This window comes from Cyphomyrmex costatus, unplaced genomic scaffold (assembly GCF_001594065.2).
Source record: "Cyphomyrmex costatus isolate MS0001 unplaced genomic scaffold, Ccosl1.0 scaffold127, whole genome shotgun sequence".
Classification (NCBI taxonomy): Eukaryota; Metazoa; Arthropoda; class Insecta; order Hymenoptera; family Formicidae; genus Cyphomyrmex; species Cyphomyrmex costatus.
The window spans coordinates 769,472-793,530 of record NW_017275249.1 but is presented as its reverse complement, the minus strand read 5'-3'; the positions used below and the strand labels follow the sequence as shown (position 1 = coordinate 793,530).

The 24,059-nt window shown below is 32.4% G+C and overlaps 2 protein-coding genes and 1 long non-coding RNA gene across 3 annotated transcripts; 1 reads left to right on the top strand and 2 right to left on the bottom strand.

The window, feature by feature from the left end:
- Positions 1-1,555: 1,555 nt before the first annotated feature.
- LOC108782432 (uncharacterized) lies at positions 1,556-4,358 on the bottom strand. Its single transcript, XM_018550711.1, has 8 exons — positions 4,178-4,358; positions 3,955-4,047; positions 3,551-3,649; positions 3,380-3,478; positions 3,092-3,184; positions 2,763-2,855; positions 2,206-2,265; positions 1,556-1,689 (listed from the first exon to the last, which is right to left on the bottom strand). Exons 2-8 carry the CDS (start codon positions 4,001-4,003, stop codon positions 1,556-1,558), a joined length of 627 nt encoding a protein of 208 aa, XP_018406213.1. The 5' UTR covers positions 4,004-4,047; positions 4,178-4,358.
- Positions 4,357-4,914, bottom strand: LOC108782455 (uncharacterized). The gene is made up of 3 exons (XR_001940996.1): positions 4,829-4,914; positions 4,453-4,672; positions 4,357-4,372 (listed from the first exon to the last, which is right to left on the bottom strand). It is a non-coding gene; the product is annotated as an uncharacterized LOC108782455 (long non-coding RNA).
- A 1,208-nt stretch (positions 4,915-6,122) lies between these two features.
- On the top strand, positions 6,123-8,156 carry LOC108782452 (protein FAM192A). The gene is made up of 5 exons (XM_018550733.1): positions 6,123-6,351; positions 6,502-6,600; positions 6,969-7,188; positions 7,382-7,446; positions 7,520-8,156. The coding sequence occupies exons 1-5, from the start codon at positions 6,150-6,152 to the stop codon at positions 7,873-7,875; spliced, it is 942 nt and encodes a 313-aa protein (XP_018406235.1). The 5' UTR covers positions 6,123-6,149; the 3' UTR covers positions 7,876-8,156.
- Positions 8,157-24,059: the final 15,903 nt, after the last annotated feature.

Here is a 24,059-nt window from a genome sequence, read left to right as displayed (position 1 = left end):
TTGAGTTTACATATAGATACCTTTATGTCCGTTTCCACCGATGTAGATTAACTTTAATCTCGATTTAATTTACTATTCATCTTTTTCTAATTTTTAGAACCAGAAAAAGACGAAGAGCAAATTAAATCGAGATTAAAGTAATGTAATAAAATTACAAAAATTTAGAATATTTACAATTTTCTGATATATACAATCGATCTTCTTGTTATGTAACTAAAAGTTGAAAGAATTAAATTTTCTATAAACAAGTTTTATAATATTAAACTGTCATAGATTTTTTACTTCTTTTTACAAAGATTGAAACAACACGCACACAAATTTTTTAATATTAATGGAAATAAAATTAAAATAAGAAAAAGTTTAGTAAACGTGTAAACACGTAAAATAATTTTGTTCTTTTGCGAGAAAGAGAGCACTAAACGAGTCTTGTTATCAGACTGCGCACAGTAGAAAAACGTAGTGAAAATCAGAGAGAGAGAGATAATTTAATAAGAAAAGTATACAATGCAGGAAGAAAAGAATATAATTTAGTAACAAAAATATACAATGGCAGTACTTACTACAACATGTATGTTGAGAATCAAAATTTTATCCGCACCTACATCTTTCTGAATGGATTCATATTCAGATAGGATATCTGTATCAGAAAGAAAAATTTTCATTATTCTTTTAAATAGTTATATATTAATATATAGCAAATGATTTTCGAAAAGATGCGTAGCAGATATAGCTATCCAAATTAATTGATATCGTAAATTTTATATAAAGAACATTTATATTATTATTTAATTATTAATTTCATATATACATTTTTTTATGTTCAAAATATTAATATCTTATTTATTTAATATCTTAAATTTAATATCTTTCTATTTGTCTTACTTTTCTAATATCTATCTATTTGTCTTTTAATATCTTTCTGTTTATCTTAAGATTTCTAATGTGATGTCAGATATTTCTATTTATATTTTTATTACAGGTAAAGGAAAGAGAAAGGAAGCCATTATACATACCATCCATCTTATCATCATCATCACATATATCATGAACATTAATAGAGGCTTGTTTGGAAATGGACGAAGCCATTGGCACACGGTTGAGTTCTTCTATAGTATGCATAATTTTCTTTATATTAATTATATTAATTATATGTAGATAAAAGAAGTCAGGGTTATTAAAAGTCACTTTCTTGTTACTGCGTCGTTACTTTTTATAATAAACAAGTTATAATGACGTTGTAATTTTTTATGATAGTAACGCTAAATAACTAAATACTATAAGATTGTATTAGAAACGGCAGCACAGATTTATCATAACACATAACGCATAGTGCATAAGCGGAATCAACCAATCAAAATATTTTCTCCCATTTCAAGAAAAAGAATTTCGATTAGTTGATTCTTATGCACTATGTATTATGCGTTATGCAAGTCTGTACTGCGGCCTTTAATTATCATTATTGTTACTCACTAGGAAAAGCAATAATTACGTAAAAAGGGGTAACGAAAAAGATTACTTTGTTACATTTTTATATAACTGATACAACCCTGGAAAATCATTTTTTTCTACATTTAATGAAATTAAAATTGTACTTATCATTTTTCCCGTTATTAATATTATAATTGTCAGTTGATACTTTTCTGTATTTCAAAGATGAAGACATAAGCTTTAATTGTTTTCCTGTAGATTCTGTAATATAAGCAATTTATATTTAATTATGAATAAAACATTGTTTTAAAAACTTTGCTCTATCAAATGATATATATAATTGTCATTTTTTAAAAATATATTATAAGTTGTAAATATAATGTGTTTTTTAAATATATTGTAGAATGTATTAGTTTTGAAGGAAAGTAATCTTAAGATGCGCAGCAAATATACCTATAATTAAAATTAGTTGATATCGTAAATTTTATATAAAGAACATTTATTGTTCTTTAATTATTAGTTTCATAGATATTTTTTTATGTTTAAAATATTAATATTTTAATATCTTTCTATTTGCTTACGCGCGCGCGCGCGCGCACGCACACACACACACGCACACGTACACACACACACACACACAGAGAGAGATTCTTTTTTTAACTTATTTAGAAATAGTTTTTTTTTATAACAGATAATGCAAGTATTACATATAGATAAAGAATAAAATATTAAAATTATATGTACCATTTATTTCAATATTCTTATGTAACTTCCTACCCTTGTTATTGTTCACGTTGGGGAGTTGATTAGAAGTGAAAGGCGCATAAAAGTCTTGTTCTATAAGACACGTGTACATATATGATTAAAGAAATATTATTTTAGTTAGAACATTAATTTATGTGAACATTAATTATTTTACAAATATATATAAAGGAACCCACACTGTTCTTATGAGATAATGTCTGCGGATTTGGCTAAATTTTCTCAATGGGCACAACTTGATCTTATGAGCCGTTTCCGCGCAAGCCTTGAAGGGTCCAAGATACTACTATACCTAAATATAATGTATTAAATCTGAATCTTTGAAGGATTGTAGCGCAGAAACGGCTCATAGGCTCAAGTTGTGCCCATTGAAACATTTGTTCAGAATGAAAAGAACTACAACATATCCCAAAATGAGCCAAATTCGCAGAAAGATATTTTCTCATAAGAATGGTGTGGGGTCCTTTTTTGTTCAAAATATACATATTTTAATAAGATTTTTCATGTCATTTTAGATATTTCTATTTCTTATTATACATAAAGGGAAAAAGAAAGAAAGTTATTATACATACCATCCATCTCATCATCATCACTTGTATCATAAACATTAGTAGAGGCTTGTTTAGAAATGGGAGAAGCTATTGGCACACGGTTAAGTTCTTCTTCTATAGTATGTATAATTCACATTATATTATTTATATTAATTATGTGTAGATAGAAGAAGTCAGGGTCGTTAAAAGTTACTTTCTCGTTACTGTGTCGTTATTTTTTTTTACTCACTAGGAAAGGCAATAATTATGTAAAAAAAAAGATAACGAAAAAGATAGTTTCGTTACATTTATACAACCCTGGAAAGTTATTTTTCTCTACAAACATTTAATGAAATTAAAATTGTGCATACCATTTTTCCCATTATTAATATCGTAATTGTCAATCGATGCTTGTCTGTATTTAGAAGATGAAGATACAAGCTTTAATTTTTTTCCTATAGATTCTGTAACATAAGCAATTTATATTATATTTAATAATGAATATATTGAAAGTATATATATATACATATACATATATATACTTATATATTGTAAGTTGTAAATATATTGTGGTTTTTTTTTTAAGAACCAATATATCGCAGAATATAGAAATAAAAATGAAAAATGTAAAAATGGGAAAAAATTGAAAGTATACGTACTATTCAATTCTTGTTCATTATCAGTATTGTTATAGAAATAAGTTCGTATATATTTTGAATGAGGTATTATAGAAAGATTGGTTTCATACTTTGTGTGCTCTATAACATGTATTACAAATATTAATATTATATAGAAATAAATACACAGAAGAAATGCAAAATTATACGTACTATTTTTTTCTTTATTCTCATGGATATTCTTATTTTTGCTCACGTTTAAAACTTTATGAATGGAAGTAGAGGTTGAAGCAAAAGAAACTGATTCTTGTTCTAAAACATAGAAAACTTATATTTAATTAGTATAGAAATGTTACTCATTTACAAACACTTATGTTAGTAAGAAATAAGATGAGTGATTCAGTGATCAGTTCAGTGATTCTTTATTACAGTTTCTACATTTAGATTCAACGAAGTGTTTACTGACTTTTTTAGTTTTTTGATGGATTTAAGTGTAGAAAGCAACCCGTGACCTATCTTGTATAAAAAGAGTTGATTGTATATATATACTTAAACAATTTTGAATTACTTTTTTAAAACTTTTTTTATATAAATAACGAAATTAAAATTGTACATACCACCTATTTCTTTATTATAAAGGTCATAATTGCTCATGTCATCTTGCATATAAATAGAAGATCTTGACTGAGAGATGTTTACTGAGTTTTGTTCTATATAAAATGGATATATTTAATTATTAGAGGAATATTCAATTATACGAGCATTATATAAATTGATTTCAAAAATATAGAGATATGAAACAATTCTAAAGACGAATAACGAAATTAAAAGCATACATACCATCTGTTTCATCTCCAGAAGAGCTATAGACATGAACTGATCTTTTGTAGGTTGATTTGTAACCAAATGGAGAAGACTGTGGCTCAAAATTACTTTTCTTTTTTTTCTTTAAGAAATCTATTCATAGCTTTGTTACAAGAGACGTTGAAAAAATTATTATTTTTTCTATTTACAAAGAAATAACTTGATATACAACTGTAAAAGAAAACGAAAATAAATATACATATATACAGAAATATGCAAGAGAAAAACATATCTTTTAACAGAATGCGTACAATTATAAATGTAAAAGAGGCATTACATAATGGACATTATCAAAAATTATTCTAAAGGCTTTCGTGTTTATTTCCTTTACAGGTATTATGTCCAGATGCGTGTGCCTACTTGTTCTGTGGATATTCATGTCTTGCGAATTACATGGATATATCGGTATGGGTTGAAGATCAAGGTATTTTCTAGAGATGCGTCATTGAAGGGTATGGCTTGATTGGCTGTCTAAAACACGTGATCAGAGAGCCATTTTAATTCACTATTGCATCTAATAGATATAGTTTTATAACGTATGTAGTACATATATATATAGAGAAAAATTTAGACAATACAGTGTCGAAGTGCAATAAAAAACTATTATTATGGTGTAAGTATTCTTACCTATTTGTGTGAATATTTAATATCGGACTTCACCTAACCTAATCTAATCTTTCTACCTTTTGCATCAACTGTCATCAGCTTATTGGTCAAGACAGTGTTGCCAGATGCCCAGAGCCAAAACCCCCCACAAGTAATGCTAATTCCCCCTATATGAACAAAAAACCCCCCAAAAACTTCAAGCGAGTTTTCAGGCCCTATAAACCGTCGGCACCAAAAAAAAAAAAAAAAAGGGAGAGAGAGAAGAAGAATGTATTACATTGTTTATTGCATTAAAATTATTTGCATTTGAACACACATATACCATTCTATATTATATTATTTTTCACAAATGTCTCCAACACGCTTTCAACAAAATTCGAAGAGTACATATTTTCCGAATTAAATTTTCGAATCATTTCTTTTGAAGGTTCGAAATTTATACATCCATCCAAAAGATTGTCCCTTACACGTAAAATTGTTTCTGTGGTTTTTATGAACATATTGTTTCTTAACTTGTCTTTTATAATATTCATGATCGAGAACATTCTCTCCACGCTCGCGTTAGAAAATGGTAAACTTAAAATAGCTAAAATTAATTTACAGATATGTCCATATCGCTGTTGTCCACCTGCATTGAGTATTTCATTAATACCAATCCAATAATCTTCTGTAGAGGTGAACGAAATGTGGGCTGTATGTAAAATAGGTATGTTGCAGGTTCTTTTCCGTGTTAAGCGGGGAGCACAGACTTTTGCATAACGCATAAACCATATACATAAAGAATTTGATTGGTCCATTGACTCATGCATAAGAAAATGGACCAATGAAATTCCTTATGCACATGCTTTATGCGTTATGCAAAAGTCTGTGCTCCCCGCTTTATACCGTAGGTTAGACAAAGGTAAACAATCAAAATCTGATTTGATTGGTTCCTTCCAATCCTTTCATTCCGCCGTTACGTCTCGACAAATAATCGAAAAAACCCCAGATTTCCCTTCAAACATTTTTGCCCCCCAGATTTCCCCCTGTAAGGTAAAAAACCCCCTAGAACTAGGGGGAAACCCCCAAATCTGGCAACACTGCGTCAAGAGCACTTATATTGAATTCAAATGGCGGTGGTTACCTAACCCAACCGACGCAATGTCGCATCTCTGTTTTCTAGGCCTCTAGTGCGCACGAGCATACCCTTGGTATAAACAGAGAAACCTGTTTCTCTCTGGTATAAAGACAAGGGTATGTTCGTGCGCACGTTTACCATGCCATGATCACGGAGTATTCCGTGGCCATGGTCTAGATAGCTGCAGAATGTGCAGGTAGCGCAGGTAGTCAATCGCGATCGTGTATGTATGTGGGTCTATGTTTCATATATTTTACCGAGACGTGTACGAAAAAACATTTGCGGGTGCTGTGGATTGTCTTTCGTCAAGATTATTTACATAAAGTGAAAATGAGCTCAGGTTTCATATCGGAAGCCGAAATTGCCGAACAACGGCGAATGCGACAGGAGGAATGGGAACGTGTACGGACTGCCGATCAACCTTTAGGTTAGCTTCACTGTTCTGTGTGTCTATATTTATACAGCCACTCCTATGCAATTGCAAACAAATGCAAACATTTATTAACGTTAATTTATCGATTTTGAGTGTTTATGAATAATAACTGATAAGAAATCTTATTTATCTAATGATTTATAGAAGCTCCAGATGAACCTTATGATCCTAGATCATTGTATGAGAGATTGCAGGAACAGAAAAATAAAAGAGACATAGAGTATGAAGAAGCTCACAAGCTAAGTAAGTGAAAAAGTGAAATTGATTTTGTTTGAATTATGGATCTACCATAAATTAAGTACTCATTTGTATGTATGTGATTTCTAATATAGTACATGGATTTCTTTTATTTTAATATATATTAAAATGTAAACAATTAATAAGAATTAATAACCTTTCTCTTCATAAGTTATTTTATACTACTCTTTTTGTTATTTATGTTAACAAATATTAATATTTGTTAATAATTTAAAATGATTGAAAATTATATCAACATGGAATATCTCAATATTTGTAACTACAATGTTTTTAATACTTCAATTTATTGTTGACATTTAAAATAATATTCTAAAAAATACATTTTGATGTATACATATATACTTTTTTTTCAGAAAATATGATCAAAGGATTAGATGATGATGAAGTTGAATTTTTGGACTTAGTTGATAGAACTAAGATAGAAGAAGAACGTAAAAAGAATCTTGAAGAAGAAAAAGAAATGCGTGATTTTAAAGCTGCAGTTGCTTCTCTTCAAGAACAGAAATTAAATGAAAAATTAAAGCAAGAATTGAAGAATCTACCTGTTAGCAGTAAAAATGCTGCCTGTGGAAGGTACTGTGTGAAAGGCAAATTAAATTATAATATAATAGAAAGAATATTGTATTATTTTTGACATTATAATATCATAATGAGTTTCTATTTTGAAAGCTGTGATATTTTGAATAAAATTCAAGTCCAGAGATTAATTCTTGAATATATTTAATAATATAACGATAGAAATTATTCAACTTTAATTATGTTTTAGTCGTACTTTGCAGTTAAAATTACCTGCAGGCATTGTATTGAAACGACCTGACAAACAAAAACAAGGTAAAGTGTTTTAAAAATATTCTATGAAACAGTTGAATAATAGTCTATTTGATATATTTATTATTTAATGCAGAAGAAGGACTTAAAGGAATAAAGAGAAAATTGTCTCCATCCAAAGATAATGCCGATATTAGCAAAAAGAAAGAGCCACATGCATCTTGTGAACCAGTTGCACGCGTGGATTCTTCTCTTTCTAGTCCCAAATCAGATAAACAAAACGATAAGACTACACAAAATCAAGTAAATGCAAATTACTTGTATAGCGGACTCAAATGTATTGGTATATTACCTGGTCTTGGAACATATAATAATTCTAGTGACAGTGATTGTAGTTCTGATACAGATCAGGAAACAGAACCAAACCCTACTGTTTATGATATGTTAGGTCGAAAAATAAAATCATTGAAAGATAAGGAGGAGAAAAGCTGAATGACGTCTGTAAATACATACATATGTACACATGTACGAATATATGTATGTATGTATGTATGACAAGAGATAATATTTGTAAGCATATAGAAGAAAGAAAATTATTATTATGCCGCAGTTGATTGTATTTGCAACACGCTGCATTTGAATACTTACTTTCTATTACATTTAGCGAAAATATACCGGTTTAATTTTTATCTATTTACTAGAATTTTCTTAAATTAGAAGCAGTGAGAGAGATAGAGAGAGGGGAGGGGGGGGGGGAATTCATGGATAGTTTAAACATTCATACATGTCAATTTTAATATAATCATTGGTTATTTATTTTATCATAATTTCAAATTTTATAATGTAAATACACACAATCTAACTGGCCATAGAAAGATTGATATATAAAATATATTGAAATAATTGATTTACCAATTAAATAAACAATTATAAATAAGATTATACATGTTTTTATACTTTCCCTTGCTGTTCTCGACAATTTTTTAATATTTGTCAAATGTTCTACCAATTTTATATTTTGATTATTTTGATCATTTATATTGAAACATGAATCAAAATTATTTTAAATTATTACTGCGTGAAACTATATAACGCATTATTCGATTATTAATATTTTCGTTCTTTAATTATTGTTATTTACCGAATAAACAAAGGATGATGAAATGATGCATCATGCATTATGCATAAAATGGAATATTCTAGGTAAGTCGCAATATGCATTCGCAACGTTTGCAGCGATTGTTAATTAGAAGTGATCAGTAGATGCTTCTGATTGGCTATCGCGTGATAAACGTTGCAAATGCATTTTGTTTGTCAGGATTTACCTAGGATAGGTAAACCTTAATTTATTGAAATAATCCGAATATTATATAAGATTTTCAAGTTTTGGCACACTAACATCGTTACTTTGTGAATTGCACCTCTCTATAAAGCCGGTTCTACATTAGTTGCAAGCCGATCGCAAGTTTGTTGCGACAGTCAATCTGAAGCGTTGATTTCAAAATGCAAGCTTGAAATTGGCTGTCTTAACGAACTTGCGATCGAGTTGCAATTAATGTAGAACCAGCTTAAGAGGGCATAAGATTCTTGGCTTTAAAAAGTTTGCCTTTTTCATGTCTTTTTTTCTAGAAAAGATATATAAACTATACAAAGATTGAATTTTGTGTAAATATAAAAACATACATTTTTTACTATTAATTGCAAATTTTTTATTTTATTTTCACTGAAAAATACGCCTCTTTCTTTCTAGGCATTACACGGTATGCCTAGAATTTCACGGTAAATGTCTACGACCTGGTTCATCTGAAACAAAAAATTCAAAAAAAATCTTAAAGTACATTAAAAATTGTAGTCTTTATCTGCCTTCTTCATTTTTTTACGTTTTTTTTTCAAAAAGATAAAGTTGAATTTTGGTTAAAAATTGATTTTTCAAGTTTAAAATACATCAGAGGCAGGTACATTAGCATGTATATTTTAATCGTGGAAAAGGAATTTTTATTCTGTGAAACTTACGAAAAAATTGAACAGGAACGAAACTATATATTATCAAAAATGCTAGTTTTATTGATAATACAGGTTGTTCCTATATATATCTTTATTATCAGCAGTATATATGCGGCGCTAAATTCAAGTCGATATATTACCATTACCGCAATGTTACCTACGTTCGGACATTCAAAATTCTTCAGTTATTCTCGAGCTGTCACTCGGTATAGATAGATAAAGAAACTTCATCCAGAACGCCCACATATTGAACTAAAGTAGCCAATCACAAAAATTTTCCCGCTAGATAACATATTACGTCTATTGTATACAATATAGACATTATAGAGAGAGTATACAATGGCTGCGTTCAGCAGACTCAACAGTTGAGTGAGCACTTGCTGTTATTAGTGTATTCTTTTAGATCATCCAATCAAATTTTAAATCTAAAAGAATACACCAATAGTAACGAGCGCTCACTCAACTGTTGAGTCTACTGAACGCAGCCATTGCGTATTAATGTTTATTGTATAGATCGAGTTTTTTTCTATTTTTTCCTTTGTATCGTCATGTGATTTTGGAAGTACAATATCTTCCAATTTAATAGATTTCCATTAGAAGAGTATTAACTTCTCTCGACGTATTTCGCAGGTTAAGTACAATACGTTTTTATTTTTTTTTGTATTTATAATATAATATAATATTATATATAGATATGTTATAATATATGTATAATATAATATATATATGTATTATATAATACATTTCTCAGTAGAAGATTTTATTTCAGGGATAAATCTGCGTGCGAGGAACGGTGCTGTGAAGCAGCACGAAAAGAGAAAAGAGAGATTATTTTAAATAAATGAAAATAGAATAGATTTACCCATATGGTGTAACAAAGAAATAGCCTCTGAATTTGAATTACTTTTGAGGCATAAGATTTTTAAAATACAGAGTTAATGTCTTAATGCCATTGATTTTTTCACCATAAAAATGTGTGTACCAAATACCTAGATTGAATATACGATATTAAAATCAAAACAGCTTTAAATAAAGTTACTTCAGAAGAAATTGTATTATTTGATACACTTTTGGCAATGATTTTGTGACGAATTCTTATTATGACAATAATTTTTAAGTAACTTAAAAACTTAGTAAAAAAATTACTGAAAATGACGTCATCATTAATTAAAAAATCATTATTGCGTCAAGAATTTGTCACAAAATCTTCGTCAAAAGTGTATGTGAATGAGACAACATAATAATTTTTCTTAAAATAATTTAAATGTCATTTTGATCTTGTTATGATTTTTCAGTGTTTTATCTAAATATTTTCTTTATTTCTGCGTTATAAAATCTGTATGGCAAAATCATCAAACTTTATTTATACTTTGGAGATCTTATTCCTATAGAAACTCGCGAATTTAGGTTATTTCTTTGTTCATCACATTAGTAAATCATATAAAAAAATCATATAATCTTTCTGTTTTTATTTATTAAATTCTTCCCCTCCTTTTTATGCTTCGCGCTTCCACTCCTCCATGGGGATTATCTGTATTTGATTTACGTTCTACCTATAGTAAAAAATTGACTGAAATTTTATTACAAAGTAATGTTTATCGAAATTTTCCTATTGTTTCGGAATCTTGCATATTTTCGCGTATCACTCTCTTAACTTCGGCTATTAACGTCGCCATTTTGTGGATATACATGCTTAAGTACCAATGATTGTACATACAAACGAGCGCAAACGAGCGTTTGAGCGATATAGAATAGCTAGAATTGTCATTAAGCCCCGTGGATGGTTTCCCATTGGGACCCGTGGGATTTCCCGGCTGCGTATCACACTCACGCAATACCTCACTACATACGTGTGTGTGTAAGTGTGTTTTATCCCGATTCCCCTGATTCTTATATCGATCCGACAGATCTGATATCATCCAACGTTATCCCTTGGGCTCTCACTCATCTGCCGACAAAAGAGCATCTGTGCGAACCGATCCGTAATGCTCCTGCAACCTGTTCACAAGTAGCCTGCCCCACGTAAGCATGAATTCATTATCAGTCTAGTATAAACATATTGTCTGTATATAGATGGGGCACTGTCAGTCAACAGAGCCGCATTTTTTACTGTCCCTTTCCCAATTATTTCTACATATATACATGCATCGTAACTGCGGATCTTTTGATGTGTGCATTGAAATCGTGCGATTCGCGTCTTTCTTTTTTACTTTGGGGGAAAAAAATACAATTGAAAAACTCCAACCGAGAGATATGCCATCTCGTCATTTCGTTGATTAGATTCGAAATTGTAATACGCGTATATTATAAATACTGAGAAAAAAAATAGAACTATTACTACTTGTTTCTTTATTAAATGTACATTATGTATACATATATACCTATGTATATAAGAGAAGCATCTTCCATCTTTTCAAATTAATATTTACATTTAGTACAATATTCTGATTGGGAATTGATAGGAGAATCAATTCCCAAAGCCAAAAGATTTTCATATTTTATTAGCAATATACTGACGAACCTATTACAAAGCAACAATCGGAAATCGAATATGATGATGCTATATAGTCCAAAATTTGACGGAATATCGAGATTATTGTTGCAATTTGTAACATTTGCTGTATGGAGACGCAATTATTTTTATCATATAGGCTTATTGTTAGATAAGCATGCATACATCCTTGTTCACGTTTGTATGTACACGTAACACGTGCGTGTGTGTGTGGTCAATCCCGACCTGACTGTGTATGCAGGACTGCGGTGGCAGGTGACGGCGTGTTGTGAGCTGCATAATGAATAATGCGAAAGCCGAACCACAAGCCGTTCCTGTCCTTCCACTTGGCTGACTGAATGACAGCCAGTCTAGGAAAAACCACTGATTGGCTGTACATACCCCCGGCTCTCGTGCTTGTCACATCCTGTGTGTGTCTACCTGCGATCGAAATCAAGCTGCACGACGAGACTTGATTTTCGTATTTCTGGGACACGCTATCGGCAAATTCACGATGGATTTTGCGAAGCGTCACCGACGCCTGTAAGAATTGAGACGATGGCGAATATCAAAAATAGCATTGGCGTTTCTGAGACACCAAAATTTCATTATATTTATTATTTCGATGATAGAAACAGAGATTAAGCACCGTTTTATTATAGTGCAATGACTCGTAAAACGCTTTGTCTTTCTTAAAAAGAAACTATACAAATAGTACTTCAAATAAATATCAACTTTTATACATATATCGTTATTCATGTAACTGAAAGAGATGTATACCATATATATATATATATGAAAAAATAAATTAAAACTATAAAGTAATTGTAAGTGAGAAACTAACTTTATAAAATTAATCTTTTTTTTTACCTCTTAGGACAATAAGCTTAATAAATTATGTAAATTCCAAACATTAATAGTATTTTTAGTACGTACCGTAATTTCGTCTTTCTTACAAATATCAGTGATGTTTTATAAAATTTGCTGTAAATTTGTCGAAAAAATGTATTTAAAAAATACAAAAATCCGATTTTAACATGTTACTTGATTTTGATCTTAGATAAATCTATATAGAATATGAATAATTTTTCTTCTTTTTTAATTAAATTATTGTCTATTATCAGTTATTACAAAATTTTGCGATATATTAATTTTATAAATATAATTATTGTGAAACAATTTTCTCACAATATAACGGAAAGAGCTCTGTGTGCTTATAGCTGTTTTATAGCCGAAAATAAGATAAGGCAAACAGATCAGCCACTGAGCGTGACGGTATAAAAAATGTAAATTCGAGCCATGAAAATTAGCACGGAAAGTATATTTATAGATTTGAATGCTAGAAATCTTATTGATCATCTGATGATAGATATGGTCTAATATTCTAATAATTTAGATCCATTTGTTAAATTCAAACTATTGGGCTGGCTATTTTTATATTTGAATATTATTCTATATTTTAAAAGCGAAATTTTACGATTGAAGGTGAATAGAAATGTGTCATGTATAGTTAACCATTTTAATGAAAATCATTTGCGTATCAAGGATTTTGATTCATTATTATTAATTTTATTTGTACTCACATTGAGATGCATAATTATGTACAGATTCCTATATACAGATCTTATCTCTATGAAAGCATTTCTATATGAAAATATTTTTCTTTAATAAATAAAAGAATGCTTGCGTGAATAAACAATATTTTATTATAATCATTGCAAAATCATATTTGCAAAATATTTTTATTATTATACGCATAATAAATATAACATTGTTCAAAAACAATAATATTATACACTATTGTATACAACGGAGCATTTTTAGGTCGATTTAAGAGGGTATGAAAGTGTTAGGATTTTACGAGCTGATCCCACTCGATCTAGTACTCGAAACACACTTCTAATGGGAGCAGGCACTGACAGTGGGTTGACTACCCTTTGATTGTATTTAAAGTAGAGTTTCATACTCAGCGCTTAATCGCGCTGAGGGACATTCAGTGTGCATTAACTCTTTTCATGATTTTATTTGTCTTCAAAGAAAGTTTACGTCATATATCTTATTTGCGAGCATCTCTTTCTGTCAATAGAGGGATATATTTTTCTTAACTTGTTAATTACATTACAAGAAAATTTATAATATCTGATATAAAATAATTATGTTGACGAAAAAATGCAGAAAACTGTATATCACAATAATGTTGTTATTATATAATTACAAAAATTATAACATATTTAAAAATATAATTTTCTGAATATATATCAGTATCTTTTACATACACACGCGCGCGCGCGCGAGCGTATGTGTGTAAGCAATGTAATTTATTCATAAAGAAATTAATAGTAATCACAGAAAACGTTTTGTTTATGTACATGATATTAATATTTTAAGTACGTCTGAAATTAATATTAATCAAAGCGTAACATTGTAAAGAATTAAATATTGAAGTAAGAAAGGGCTTGCTGATTACGAATTAAAAAAATCAATGCATTGAAGGCTAATACGAACCGGATGCAGGATAGCGGTGCAAATGAGAGAATGAAAGAAATTTCAGTACTCCAAAGGCAATAAAAAAAGGGAAGAAAAAGGCAATTAAATATTGACGATTCGACACTACGTTGAATTTCGTATAATATTTCTCTCTCTCTCTCTCTCTCTCTCTCATTTAATTTGTTAATTATTGTAAGGCAAGACCAATAATGACCCACAAAGTCAAATGCGATTTTCGATATCTACCTTGTCTTCGTACAATAGATAAAAGTGCTTCTCCGGAAAAGCTCTTACGCTTTTCTTCTTTCGGATCTGCATACCATCGTGCTTTCCGTTTCCTAGAACACTCCTTGCACGCAAATTGGGGTCAACGTGAATACTTAATGCGAAACTGTGGTCGAGCAGGAGTCAAGGTGCAGTGATGGGAGGTAGAGAGGAAAAGGCCGTTTGCCGTTCGCCTGGCGTGCCAACTTAGTTAGGCTGTCTAATCAAACGACTTCACACGGTACATCAGCGATGATGTATGCAAAACGGTTTCTCTCGTTTGCAAGAATTACTTAAAATCATTGATCTCGTACGATTACAAGGTATATTTCGTTATCATTTTCGACATTTGAATTGTAAAATCGCCCGTGTTTCGATCTCTTTTATACAATTATTGTATTTGTCATTGTATACTTTAACTTTTAGAAATATGAAAAAAGCAGATAATTACATTATGAATTAAATAAGATTATAATTAATGTAAAAACTCTCCCTCCCTCTCTTTCTCTCTCTCTCTCTCTCTCTCTCTCTCTCTCTTTCTAAATTTCATCGTATTTATATTATTATATGTATATTCTTTATCGATTTTGCCAACTTTTTTTTTAATGAGACTGACAGATCCAATATTTATCATAATTTTTCCTAGCTTTACTTTATATATTTTCATAATTAATTTTTAAAATATTAAGTATGTTACAATTAATTTAAGGTGCAATATACTTATTTACGGTTATATCAAGCAAGAAAATTATTGAAAATTTTATGTACAACCGATGGTAAATTGTTAAAAAATTTGACAAGTATAGACAACATAGAAAGATACAGACGATTCTAAACTTTGTCAACTAGATGAAACAAGTTTAAACAGTTTTATTTGCCGTGATGAAATATATTATACGCAGATCTGCAGGAGTTTATTCTGCGTCATATCATATATGGAAAATGTGGTTTTGAAACAGAATATCAAGAGAGATGGAATTACTCACATAACATTATAGATACTCGTGAATAAGTTATCTCAAAGAAGATAAAGCTTCTTTTTTAGTTTAGTCAACGTCTTTATCGAATTATAAATATATAAGCCAACTTATCTTTTGCCAGATCATACAAAAAATATTATGAGATCTTTATTAATATTTATATTAGGATAGCGAATATGGAGATGCACTTTGCATTCTAACCTTCCACGAAGATTTCGTTGCAACATTCTCGTTACATTAAAAATGTAACATCTTTCTCTTCGTAACTTTTATTTTTCTCGGTTTTAACCACATCATCCCGAAATTCGAAATACTAAATTAACAAACTACTTTAAAAAATTCAATTTACTCGAATATTTAACGAATTAAGTAGTTGTAGATACATAATAGAGCGAACGAAGCAATAAATTATCACGGATTTAATATCCTTCAATTTGATTTACGTGTATCTTGTCCTATTTGCATGAGAAGAGAGAAAGTTGCGCCTTCGCGATATCTATTATACAAATATTATACGAAAAATTAATTCAATTAAAAATACAACATTTATATAGCTCAAATGAATTGAAAATAAAAACACATATTTTTGTGACAAATAAAATTTCTTACTTATAATTTTCAATAATTATTAAAAAAGAATATTTAAGTGTGTATACACATTGAGTACCGTTCTTTATTCAAAATGTTCCGAAATTGGTAATCATTTTTTGAATTATTCGGAAAAATTGCGCGATACGTCAAGTCGCGTAATTAGTGTCGGTGCAAAACGACACATTGCCAATGTAATCGTGAAGGAAAGATGACGCTTATCCTCTAATACAACATTCCGGCCATCCTCGCCATCGTGGTCACTGCAGTCGCATTAGTTAGGACTAACAACGCTGGCGGACAATCAAAAGCTGATGGGCCATGATTCGCTATGATAATGAACCATGAATATCGCATGAGGCGAGCGAGCTGGGGACGCCAACTCCTCGCTTCGCTCGCTAGGCTCCATACCCGTAGCCAATGGTCGGGGTTAAAGGGAACTGAGGTGGGAATATGAAGGGATGGGCAGAGAGTCGAGGCCATCGATGCGCGGTAATGCCTCTGTTGACGCTCGGATTAAAGTCCTTTTCGACACACGCGGGATGTCACTTCCTGTGTGTGCTGCTCTGTGTGAAAAGTATCATTACCAATAATTTCCCGTGTATAAATAAAAATCTGTTTGATGCTGCGATGGAACGCCCTTCTATGGACGGCGATTACGATTGCTAGAACGACAGATTGCTAAATTGCATCGTAATTGCAGTTATCGATTAGAAAGTCGGGCAAAAAAGGTATCGTTCGGTTAATCAACGAAATTATAATAACACAAGCATATACGTGTAGAAGAATTTTTTTTGGGGAAAAACATTCGGTTACGCTAATCTACGATACCGCATCCTAATTATTTCGATTATAGGATCGCGGACCTATCGTATTGTTTCGATCGCGAGAGATATACCTGCAAAGCGCTCTCTGAGACCACAAATCCAAGGGACAAACGTTTCTGATTTATGACGTCGAGCCTTCGGCTTCCACTCGTTTATTATTGATCGTTCGTTTATGTTCACCCCGATGCCGGACAAGTTCGAGATATACTTGCGGCCACAAACGGACGAAAAATTGAAGACGGCGCGCGAAAGGAGGGCGAGCGTTAAATAAAATAACGCGCGGCCGCGGGCGAGTAGTAAAGGAGGAGAAAAATAAGGGTCAGGAAAGGACCTATAAGAGCGAGAGGAAACGAGAGAGAGAGAGAGAGAGAGCAAAGGAAAAAAAGGCGGGAATACGTTTACATACACACAGTTTTTACAGAGTTAACCGCGCCAGCTTAAGTACGTATCTTACAAGAGAGAGAGAGAGAGAGAGAGAGAGAGAGAGAGACGCTACAGGCGCGGAACGACATTCGGAAAAAAAACCCGTTTAACGAGAGGTTAGAAAACTTGGCAGACTGTGCAAGTCGGAGTGCCCGTTTTACGGCAAAACATGGCGACACGTCTGGCCAGATTATCATTACGTTGAAATGTATAAGGTGATCATTACCGTCAAAAATCATTAATCATTGAAATATAGCATTTTAATGCAATATATAGCATTATACACAGATAAGCAGAATAGTTAATCAAAATTAAAAAGTTGTCATTATCACTGTCCATTTTTTATCGCAATAAATTTATATATCTTTACTCATTTGTTTTTTTTTTAATTCTTTGCTGATTGAAAAATTTTTATTTTTGTAACAATATATTTCTTTGATAAAAAAATCTATTAATTACATATGTATATGTCAGAAACTACATATACGAAAAATTTCTCTTCACGTATTGATATCAACGATTCGTATTAACCTTTCTTTCTTAAATTTCTCATATATTTCGAGAATTATTTAGGGATCACGTTCCACTTCTAAAATTTCGGAATTATAATTTTTCGGGATGTTATCTCGTTTTTCTAAGATTTTGAGATTATGATTTTCGGGGACATTGTCGCACTTATTGAATTTCCTCGGGATTGTGATTTTTCGGGACACTATCACAGTTCTGAAATTCGGGATTGTGACATTCTGGGACATTTTGGTACAGTTTTTAATCTTCGGGACTCTGCATGTTCTCCAAAAATTTTTTGTATCTTGATTAGTTTAACGTTTTTTATTAAAACTATATATATAAACAGTTATTTTTATGAATTTACTTTATTCAATTTTTACTTAAAAATAAGAAAAGTATAACAATATATAGTTTTTAAGATATAAATTTTAACTAGATTTAATAAAAGTAAACATATTTGTTTCATAAAGAATTTTACTGTTAAATTCTGTAATTTTAACGTGTTGACTGCGATAACGGATATCATAACCTGCTACGATATTCAACGTTATTAAGCCGTCGTTGCCGCGTCAAAATTGCTGTGTATTACAACGCGTCATTAATTTATTATCCTGTAAATGTCAATCAGTACTTTTAAATATCATTTACTTTTTGATAATTGTTTCTTCATTTGATAATCGATAATTGATGTATCGATAAATACAAGAAGATTAACGTATAAAGTATATGTGTAAAGTTACACAAAACTAAAACGTAATTATTAAGGTTTTCGTGCAATTGTAATACTTATGCTCAATTTGTTCACCTCTGAATAACCTTTATCCAGAAGATATCTCCCAGAATACAATGGAATATCTTCTAGATAAAGTTATCCATAACTTATCTAGAAGTGAAGAAATTGGGCATTATTGAAATATTCACACACAGGAAAGCGTTAATACATTTCAGTCAATCTTTCTTGATTAATATATTTTAATGTCCTTCTGTTATTGTCTATATGTATAAATATCTTTAATTAGCTATTAGCTGGAATTAAAACTGCTCGTTGATGAGAAAAATACAGTCATCAGTAAAGACACAGTGTTGACGTAAAGGAATAGAGTTAAAGCGACGTTCAGTTAGGATTTCTGGTAGTTTACTCTTTGAAAATCCTAAGATTATTTAACGAAGTCGAGTATAGGTATACACCTACTTATGAAAGGACACCCTCCGTTTCCTCCTACTAAAATCTAATAAAAATATTTCTTTCGATGTGACGACCGAAACTAATAACGAGACAACCGTACCAAACGTCGGGCGAGGAGAACGCACGGGAGCGACCGCGGTGGGGTCACTCACTGGTGAAGGTCGGCGTATAGGAGAAAAAGGGGAAAGAAGCGCGGTGGTGGCCGCGAAATATGCGTGCAAGCGAAAGCCTTCGAAAGGCTTTCGCGTGCGCGTGCTTTATAAGCACCGTGCCACTGTTTCAGCCGTCGCGTCGTTTCGTTTCGTTTCGGAGCAGCGCGAAGCCGAATGACTGAGCGAGGGTGCGGGCCCGCGTGGCCCGCATTGGCTGTTGAATTATATATGAATGGAGCGTAAGGGCTGTTGCCTAGCAACCGCATACACCGCGTTAAGACAAAATGGAGAAGCACGCAGCATCCGTACACCGGTTATCTCTCTCATGCGCGTTGCCCTCCCTCGCGCCTCCCTCAAGCCCTCTTACTCTTCCCTCTCTCTCTCTCTCTCTTCCTCGCTCCCTCCTTCCCTCTATTTCTCTTTTTCTTTATCTTTCTTTTCCGTCTTATCTCTCTTTCGTCTTTGATCTAGCCCCCCCCCCCCTCCTCTCTCTTGTACATTCGCGATCTCAAAGGTTGCGACTGCGGTCGATGGACTACCAGATTATCGAGAATCGACTCTAAAGCATTGATTCGTAAACGATTGCAATCAGAGATTGAATAATGGGTACGTCAAGTTGATGCAAAAGTTTGTTATTTTTTTATTAAGTTCTGTCTAAGTAGGATTACCGATTTGAGTTTTAAAGATTAGCAAATATACTAATAATAAATCTCTGGCTTTCGATCATAATTTTATTGAGTTTAGACCGTATATGGGAAATGATATCCTTGATTAGTTGCTAATGCGAACAGAATTAATTATAATATATGTACTTTCTTATGATAGTATTAAACAAAAATTAAATTTATTAATATTGTTTTAACTATAATTTAACTATAATTTTGAAAAGTATAGTATATAAAGTAGAGAGAAAGAGAAATATATATATAATTATGATAAATACGAAATTTAAGCGACTTTAAGTTTTCGAACTATCGATTATGCCGAATAATTTTTAGAATAATTTAATTTCATGGGAGAATAAGCACATATTTTTCGTCGCAGGAATACTCATAATGTATTGGTCTTTCTCTGTATTAACGCACGTTGCGTGGTCCTTTTTGCTTCCGCTATTTCTGCTGTTTTACGTGCGTGAGTATTAAGCTGATAAGTAGACGTATATTTGACGGGAGCAATGCGCCTCCATTAGCAAGCACTACGCCGATCTCTCCTCTCAGCCCGCTCCTCTCTACACTCCACCCAGCCATTATATCTGAAGTTCCTATATAGCGTAGGATGAGCCAGGTACCATTATTATGCCGAAAGTGTGCATTATTCGCCGTTCTTTTCTTCGACATATAATACTTTATCACTTTGAAGGTTTTACGTTCCCGATCATTTCATAAAGCCAGATTTGCTAAGAGATTTTTGCGATATTATTGATATTTGAAAATGTCATCATCTTTAGTAAATAATATAAATTATCATAAATTTATAACATTATAGAAATATATATTATTTATATTTAACCAAATGTGTATTATATCTTAAAAATCATTGATCATGTTGGAACTACATTTATAACTATATAAAACAGAAATATACATATATGAATTATAATAATACCTAAAACAATTAACATCTAGAAGGATAAATTGTTGCTACTGCACATGTAAAATTGTATAAATGATTATTTCTCTGCATAAAGTATCAGTTAAAATAAAAAATAATTTATCCCATAATTGTGCTCCTCCCGTAAAATATTCCTATCGCTCGATGCTTTCTAGGCCCCTTCCTTCTCTCTCATATTCGTTTTTTGTACTTATAACTCTTGCGAAAATACAGCTAATTACGATCGTGCGTATTAATTACTAGAATAAAATAAATGCACCAAGATTTTACACGACATTTTCGACGTTAATCTCACGCGACATGTACTTTATCACTGTACATCGTAAATTCCATCGAAATACGCGATCACGAAAATAAAGCGAAAAATATTCAAAACTTTCTTATGCGCGACATACGTGAATATTACAAATTAAATAAAATTTCAAACAGAAATTCTCAAAAATATTCTAACAAATCGCAAATAGTATGCACGAATGTCACTTCTTAATTTGTAAATATATAATCGTGACACACCACTTAAAGTCATTTCATACATTTAAATATTTTCTCATTTTAATTTAAACTTAAAAAATGTATTCAACTCATTGTCAGTTTGAGTTCCACGTAAGTAATCGTGCTTCGTCTCATCTTCGGAGACATGTTACGTTTAAAATTCAAGAATTATTAATGTATGTACATAATACTTTTTTTCAAGAAGTAATTAATGAATCACGAAAAATGCAAGACTCGCGTCTTAAGAGAAATTTCATTCAAATTTCTTAATTGAACCACGATTGTATGATGTATCGAATAAAAAAAAATGTATTCTCAAGATCTATTTTTTCAGACTTCTGTATCTTATATGAGAAGATTCAACTAAGTTCTTCTAGAACAGAGAAACGCAACTATAAATACGGGCCTTAAACGCATGGCGGATCACTGTCGACAAAGTTACGCTCTTCTTCTTCTTCAAAAGGGACATCTTCTCTTACTTTCTCTCCTCCGTAATCCATTTGATCTGATCTTCTCGCAACCTTTTTCACCCACCGGATCACATCACAGATCAGCGCTACTTCTTGGTGACACATATCAGAGTAGCCGGGAAGTCCCATACGGCTACGCCAAGCCGATCATCTCAAATTACAAAGAGTATTGGAAACGGATTTATTTCAGCGCCCTTTTCTATTCTATTATGGACTTAATAGTGTATTATGTAAGATGCAAAGACGTTTTCTTGATGCGGTCGTCTTTGAACTGAATCCAAAATATTTTCCTCGTCGGCAAAATACAATACAATATGTTCATCTATCTAAGATGGGTTATATATCTTGAAAATCTGCGTTCTGGGCTGATATTCGATTTTTAAAGCGCGGTTTGCTACTGATATGTTACAAAAAGGTAAATTTACGTTAAAGATTATGTATTATGTAGACGCACATACATATATCGATAATGAAACGTGCAATTACGCGGGAGTATCTATTACGAGAGAGAGAGAGAGAGAGAGAGAGAGAGAGAGAGAGAGAGAGAGAGAGAGAGAGAGAGAGAGAGAGAGAGAGAGAGAGAGAGAGAGAGAGAGAGAGAGAGAGAGAGAGAGAGAGAGAGAGAGAGAGAGAGAGAGAGAGAGAGAGAGAGAGAGAGAGAGAGAGAGCATTGGCCGTGGTGTGCAGTCAGATTAAAAGGGTAATAATCAAATATGGTACACTTAATTCTACTGTATCCCCACATAATTCCATGGAAAATACATTTCTCCCCCAATCTGAAGACCCCATCCGGGCTGTTAAATATAATCTGGTACCGCGTTTGTTACTTCTTACTCTTCCATCTCCTCCTCGCAATATTCGGAGTTCCCAGTTTCCTCGCGTAGGCTTTGTAGGCGCAGAACAAGGGGTTAACCTCCTACATTATTCAACCGTTCATTATATATGAATAAATTTTCGAGTAATGCCGAGATAAAGCTGCCAAGTTTTAGGTACCTGCCCCGCTTGAATATTTAGGAGACACTGTCACGCAGTACCGTTATGCTCGGTCTTCTTCTTAACTCTCACAGATTTGTATATGAGGCGTTCCTTTACCAATATCTGCACCTATTACGCTTTTGGAAACATCATCAGTTTATATACGCGCATATGTTTCTCTATCTTACACGCGACTTTTCGCTTCGATACATATTTCGAGTATTTCGTCACTGAATTTCTTAAGAAAAAAATTGATTAATTTTTTTTACGAAGATTTTACTATTTATAAATCAGCTTTGAACATAATAGGTGTATCGAGATATATCTAAAGCGTACGTTTTTAAACTTTTCAATGATACGATACATACTACTTAAGGCAAAGAATTTCATTGCATCCGGCGAGCACGAGATACGTATATACGACGTAAAGAACGAGGCGCGATGAAAGAGAGAAAGAGAAAGGTAGTCGATAATCATTACTACCGACTAATTTAACGCGATAACGGGACGGCAGACAGGGTCAATAGGAATTTACCGTGTTCCGTCGTCGACAGAAATCAAAGCAGGGCACTTAATGTCGCGCATAGAGACGACAGCGGGTGGGTAGGTGGAGCGACGAGAATCAGACTGGAAGAACCGCGCAAATCGAGCGGGCGGCGGCGGAGGTAAAGGAGACAAGTGGAAGTCGAAAAGGATCCACGCAAACTCGAAGGGGGACAAGCAACGGAAAAGACGGGCGGGTAGAATGGGTAGGCCATATAGCCAGCCCAGGAGGACTTGAGGAGACGGAAGTAGAAAAAGAATCATGGTTGCGCTAGTCCTGCGACCAACGGATCACCAGTCGACTATATTCGATCTACACCGACATCGAATAGAGTACTCGGACCAAGCCCAGGTTGGTGCTGCCCGCAAGCCAAGTTCCAGAGACCGAGCAACGTAGCTTTCCTTCTTCTAATGTCACGTCACTACCTAGAAAAGAAACGCATTAATCTTTTAAGAGTATCGGCTGCCCGGCCCGCGCAGTAATTCCCTGGGTAAACCGACGTTGCTTCGTTTGACCATTCCTACGAGGTTTACACACGTAATCCGTGAGTATCCACGAGTTGCGACGAGTTGATTTTATCTTGACACGTATATAGTCGCAAAATTTTCGTCGCGCTGCCAAGTTGACCGCGACATTTCAATTCCGTTCATTAAAAATGTACAGGAGTTTGAA